This window comes from Loxodonta africana, chromosome 2 (assembly GCF_030014295.1).
Source record: "Loxodonta africana isolate mLoxAfr1 chromosome 2, mLoxAfr1.hap2, whole genome shotgun sequence".
Lineage (NCBI taxonomy): Eukaryota > Metazoa > Chordata > Mammalia > Proboscidea > Elephantidae > Loxodonta > Loxodonta africana.
The window spans coordinates 85,932,320-85,938,905 of NC_087343.1; the positions used below are offsets into that span (position 1 = coordinate 85,932,320).

Below are 6,586 nucleotides of genomic sequence, written 5' to 3' on the forward strand. Positions count from 1 at the left end.
AGTCAGAAGAGAAAATTCATGAGTTCCCTCTAGCCCCTGTAGAATCAAGGGCAAGGTTAGCTGTTCTTATGCCTTCTACAGTAAAGCTAATTGCAGTCAGTTCTGTTTTGAAGAATAGTATATTTAAACAGTATTACTACAAGGTTCTTCTTGGAACTTGGTCAAGGCTGGTTGGCTAAAGATACTTTGCATAGGGTACCCTCATCCATAAGCTCATGCCTCAGAGCGTTTTCTTCCTCCAGTGTCCACTCTAAGCATCTGTCCTGCTTGCAGCCTTCCCTCTGCTGAGGATGACCTTGCTTGAAAGCATTAAGATAGGTTCTTTAGTTTAGTTACCAAGGCAACACTCCATGTTACAACAGAGATATAAAGAGAAAAATGAATTTGGGGTCAGTGTTTGTTCTCCATGCTGCAGCCAGGATTGTTTTTTTAAAATGTGAATCAGATCACATCATTTCCTGCTTATTTTCTCTAATGACTTCCCATCACACTTAAAGTATATCCTCCATCCCAAGGTCTTCAAAGCGCTCTGGTACTTAGATCCCGTCTGCCTCTCCAGTCCCTCTCTTAACCACATTCCGTCATCTACTAAGCTCATCAAGTTGGTTTCCTTTTTGTTTCTCAGAAACACCAGGGTCGTTCCTGCCTCAGGGCCTTTGCATTTGTTCTTCCCTCTGCCTAGACAACCTTTCCCCATGTAAGCTCCATGAGATCAGCAACCTTTTCTGTCTTGTTCATCTCTGAAACCTCAGTGCCTAGGGTGGTGCCTGGCAGGTAGTTAATGTTTGTTAAGTGAATGAATCAAGCACAACACTCAGTGAACTAATTGAAGGTCCTCTGGCACATCACTTTACCTTCCTCAGTTTCATTGAGTGGGCAGGTTGGAAGAGGTGAACCTTGTTGCTTTTCAAGTCCAATGATCTGTGATGAAAGCAAAATGGCTTCACAGCCAAATTATCAAGTACCTTAAAAAAAATTTTTTTTTTCTCTATAATGGATAATATAATCAGAATTGGGCAATAAATAAGATAAAGTGCCCACATTTCAAGGAGGTTTCACCCAGGTGGAAGCATAGACCCTCACGTTTCTACCTCCTTGAAGTTTCCATGTACTTTCTAGGTTAAATCACTTAAATAAGTTTCCTGAGTGAAGTACTTAATGGAATTTAACTGGAGTGATTGTCATCGTCAAAACCAGCGCCCTGTTTAACAAGAAATTCTTTAAATTGATAAGTTAGCAACTAAAGAGGAGGAAATGGGGAAGATGATTAAAAAGTCATTAGAATAAGCTTCAGCAGAATCATGATGGATTTTTCTCTGGAATAATGAGGCAGTGCCCCAGCTGATAAGTGCATCTGGGGTTCGGTCCTCCCTGGAGGAAGTGACTTAGAGAAGCTTATCTGGAATCCGCCCTGTGGGACGGGGTGGCCTGTGAAGTACAAGCATTAGCTAGAAAACAAGAAGTTCTTGTCTCCCATGGTTAATAGGAGAGGACAAATCTGGGGATCAATCTGGATTCTTAGATTATTTTGAGTTAGGAGAGCTTTAGGAACAAGGATTTTAGTGTCTCCAAGGCTTTGATTTGCTTGCTTCTGAGCCTGGGATGGGAACACAGTCAGGCCTGTTCAAGAGTTGTTGAATGAGCATCTTCTCTGTGCAGGGCACTGTGCTCAGTGCTTCAGGGGACATAAAGGCAAATAAGATGGTGTCCTTTCCTGTTATAGCCTACTTATGTGGTTAAGATAGACAAAAAGCAATTATAAGGGCAGGAGGACTCTGGTATAAGAGGTACAGACAGAGTGTTCTGGAAGGTGAAAAGTAGTGGAAGTCATATCTCACTGAGCCAAATCAGAGTGTCATTTGGCACAGGCCAAGAGGAATGGATCAGTGGGTTAGTGACCCCAGTGGTGAAAGCAGTTTCCAAGAGCAGGAGACAGTCTTTGTCCAGTTTTGAAGCCACAGGCAGCTCTATAGAGCACACCTTGTTACTAGTCTTCTTAGGGCTTTCTAGCACCAGGTAAGCTTAAAAAAAAAGTCAAAAAAACTCTCCTAAGGAATCTTTCTTTTTTTTTTGGAGTTTTTCCTGAGACTGCATTTTAACTTGGCTAAAGCCTAATTAAAGTGTTGTTACCTAATTAAGTGTTGTTTTTACCTGTCATTGAGGCTGCCCCTGGCTCATAGTGACCCCAAGCACAATGGAAAAAAACACTTCTCAGCCCTGTGCCATCCTCATGATCAGTTGTGGATCAGGCCCCTGTGATCCACAGGGGTTTCTTTGGCTAATTTCAGGAGCAGATTTCCAGACCTTTCTTCCTAGTCAGTCTTAGGCTGGAAGCTCTGTTGAAACCTGTTCACCATCACAGCAACATGCAAGCCTCTACTGACAGGCGAGCGGTAGCTGCACATGAGGTTTGTTGGCCAGGAATCAAATCAGGGTCTCCCACATGGAAGGCAAAAATTATACCACTTAACCACCATTGCCACCAAAGCCTAGTAGTGTGGAATATTTTTTTCTTTAATAAGAAGGCAAGAGTAAAATCTGTTCCTTCCGACATTACAGCAGTCTAAACGTGTCATTGTTCTGTTGGTGTCGTTGTTAGTTGCTGCTGAGTCAATTCAACTCATGGTTCTAGAGGTCCCCACTCAAGCTACCCACTGCTCACCATAATTAATTTTTTCATTTCTGGCATGGGGAGTGTTCCACATCGTTCGCCAAGTTCTCTAGCTCTGGGTCTTCAAAGCCAAAGCCCAGAGTGTATAGTGATAGGTGATGTCCAGTACCATGTCGTGTCATAAAACCTGCATCGGCTACCATCTGAGATGGAGGTGTGGTCGCTGTGGTGGGAACCAGTAAGTTTTTCCTGAAGAAACTAGCTGGAATAAGGAAAGACTGAGGGAGACCAAGGGAATGAAGTCTGGATCAAGTGTCCAGGGAAGGACACTGACAAAGACCTGTCATTGGAGATGTTGGGCAAAGGTGGAATCATGGTGGACACAGAGGCAGCTGGAGAACCTTGTCGTATAATAGCATTGATCGTTTATGGCCTGGGAACAGCAGATGGAGAGAACTTTGAATAAAAGTATGGCAGAAATCTTAGGTTCTCTCTTACACTAGAGAATTAGCTAAACTTGAGGGTTTAATCTATCTGTTTCTCACTGAGTTTCCTCTAAAACATATGACTTAGAGTTAGATTCCAGTGCCAAGAGTTTATACATTTTCTGCTTTTCACTTCAGGATAAAACTGCACACAATCTTACCGCATAGCACCAGCCAAAGATCTCTCTCACACTGTCTAGCTAGGCAGTGTCAGAGCATGTTATTTGAAAAATGCCAGTGACCTTTGTCCATCTTTATTGTCATTGCAATTATAATGCCAGTCTTGCAATATTTTTCTGGCCAGAGAACTTAAAATGAAGTGAAGGGAATGTAGAGAAATAGGAAATATTTCTCAAAAGGAGTGAGATTATGAACTTCTTAGGGAAAGATTTTATTGTTGTTAGCTACTGTCGAGTCAGCCCCTAACTCATGGTGACCACATGTGCAACAGAACAAAATGCTGCCGGTCCTGAGGCATCCCCATCATCAGGTGCAGATCAGACCATATTCACTGGCCGATTTCCAGAAGTAGATGGCCAGGCCTTTCTCCCAGGCTGTCTTAGTCTGGACGCTCTGCTGAAACCTGTTCATCACAGCAATACACAAGCCTCCACTGACAGATGGGTGGCGGCTGTACGTGGGGAGCATTGGCCAGGAAGAGGATTTGTGTCGCCTGCATGGAAGAAAGACAATGGAATTTCATTTCCCTCCAACCTGGTCCCCAAATTTGTACCAGGCTCACCAGCATTCACTACAGTGCCCTTCTCTCTTCCTACCAGGAAGTCCCCACCTGCTGCTACCCTGGGTGCTTTTAAAAAGTGCAAGTATTAGCCTGACTCAGATGCATCCAGATTCCATCTAACAGGGTTTTCAATGAAAATAAAACCAACAGCAATCAATGTTCACTTAGGCCATGGTTGTACAACTTAGCTCAGCTTTGCCGATATTACTGGTATCTGTGTCTGTGTTCTTAGTTTGAAAATTGTCTGCCTGTGGGCTGAAAGTGCTCCTGATTTTAGCATTTGTTTGGAGCTCACATCTGCCCACTCCTGCAAGCAAAGCTGTTTGCATGGAACTTGATCAAAAGTGAACATGCCAGGAGGAAATGCTGTGTCTCCTCAGAGCCAGGCGTGGTTTTTCTCCTTTATGTGGGTACCTATTAGCTGACAGTGTTAGTCTTACTTGCCTGTTCTTTCGGTGGATATTCTGGTCTTGTCCAGCTCTCTCACTGGAAAGGTTTTCGGTTCAATGTAATTGCTGACTAATGAATTCATTTGCCTCAGATGAATGAATGGTTGAATCAAACCAAAGAAATGTATTTGATATTCTGCTTGCTCTTTGCAGAGCAGATGCCTTCCATTACTGAATTTTGAGGAAGTTATTTAGAAAATAATAAAACTAACAGCTAAGCACTAGTATTTTGTCTGCATCTTGCCTCACTGCCAATTTTACTGTAATTATGTCATTCAAGGAAAGATTCTAACCATTTTCCTTCCGTGGCCCCTTTGTGTTTCAAAATAGCGGAACTGTGGCCACATTTCTAAGAGTAAATCACATGTGAATGTAAAAATGGCTTTATATGAAGTCATTAGGGATTTTGTTAAGTTTGTTGATTGAAATTTCAAATAGGTTGGCAAAGGGAGTCAGTTGTGAGTAGTTCTGCTGAAAGGGTAATGTAAAATTAGCCAAAGCGACACCAAACTTTTACCAGTGGGAGTTAATGGAAGAATTTTTGGAAATTTCTGAAATTCTTTTAGTGCCTCTCCTTGAAATGACGAAGACAAAGTTGCAGTTTTACCTGATGATTAAGCCAGTGGGCTGTTCTTAGTTGTTGAGTTGATTCTACCTCATGGCAGTCCCATGTTTGCAGAATGGAACTGCTCCACAGGGTATTCAAGGCTATGACCTTTTGGAAGCAGATTGCCAGGCCTTTTTTTTCGAGGTACCTATGTATGGGTGGGTTCAAACTGCCAACCTTTCGGTTAGTAGTCCCTTGCTAACCATTTATGCCACCCAAGACTGTGGGAGGAATATGGAAATGTCATCAGTAATAGCCTAAATATGACCTTGGAATGAGGTGTCTTTTATTCTTGGGAAGTTAGTTGCAGTGAAGAGGCCAAAATTATCTTAAACCTTCTCAACAGTTCATTGTCAAAATTTCCACTTGCTTCCTGCTGATATTTAGCTCTAGATCAGGGTTATCCAACTGAACTTTCTGGGAGGATGGAAATGCTTTACAATCTGTGCTGTCCAATACTGTAGTCACTAAGCACATGTGGCTACCAAGCGCTTGAAATGTGGCTAGTTCAAGTGAGGAACTGAAATATTAATTTAACTTTAGTCCCTGAAGAAAGATATCATGCTTGGTAAAGTAGAAGGTCAGCAGAAAAGAGGAAGACCCTCAATGAGATGGATTGACACAGTGACTGCAACAATGGGCTCCAACATAGCAACAATTTTGAGGAGGCACAGTATAGGGCAGTGTATTCTATCGTAGACAGGGTTGCTATGAATTGGAACCAACTCAGTGGCACCTAACAGCAACACTTTAAGTTTAAATTTTTCATAGCCACATTTGGCTAGCGCTACCATTTTGAACAGTGTGGCTCTAGATCTCTAGATCTAGGGGTCTTAGAGCTTCTTTGGGGACCACATTAGTAGAGATCCAGACTTTGATTGGCTTAAGGGAGCAACCCAAGCAAAGAACTAGTGAAGTCTCAATTTTGATCCCAGCCTGATTTACAATCTGGGGAAGTTCCCCTTTCCCTACCCCATTCTGGAGGGCAGAAGCCCACTGCATACTCCACATTCTCTTCAACATCTCCTGCTGTATTGGACAGAGAACTGGGCAGGGAGAGCCAGGGTCAACCGGATCAGCAGGGTTGGCAAGCAGGGTTAGAAAATCCATATTTAGATTTAGTGTTATTAGCATTCTGCCAAGAGGAATGAATTGATTTCATATTAATGCCCTTTAAAAATGTAGATTAATATGAAATGCTTGTTATCCACAATAAACTTTTCTGTTTCTATGCATGATACCGACAAGAAGCTCTTGAATTAAAACTCATGATGTTTTAAAGCAGCAGTCCTGGAGTCGGCACCAGTGGACCGAGCAGGAATGGAAAGCTCCCCAGCTGCAGATGCTGCAGAACTGTCACCCTGCAGATCCCCCTCAACTCCTAGGCACCTCCGCTATCGCCAGCCTGGAGGTGAGAACTCAGAAAGGGACTTAGAAAAATCAAAATGAGAAATGACTTCTAATTCCTTGGTATTTCCTTTGCCTCCCTATATTTAGTCTCAGTTGTGAAAATTAATCATAAGCAAATAATATTACTGTCGGACAGAGTGATGGAAAAACTAAGTGATTAGAGACTGTATCGTCAGAATCACCGATATTTATTTGGGCCCTTTGCTGCATTGCAGTTCAGGTGGAGTAACATGACTCAAGAGGCTTGTCCTTAGATGATTGCTAGATGAAGAATCTCAATGC

General features: G+C 42.6%; 1 protein-coding gene across 1 annotated transcript in view; it reads left to right on the top strand.

Annotated features, from left to right (window-relative positions):
• RASGRF2 (Ras protein specific guanine nucleotide releasing factor 2) overlaps window positions 1-6,375 on the top strand; it is a 170,346-nt gene extending 163,971 nt beyond the window's left edge. Inside the window, exon 19 of the mRNA XM_064279696.1 lies at window positions 6,180-6,375. Within this exon, the coding sequence (XP_064135766.1) occupies window positions 6,180-6,343 (164 nt within the window). The 3' untranslated portion in view covers window positions 6,344-6,375. The remainder of the gene's footprint in view (window positions 1-6,179) is intronic.
• The last annotated feature ends 211 nt before the right edge of the window (window positions 6,376-6,586 follow it).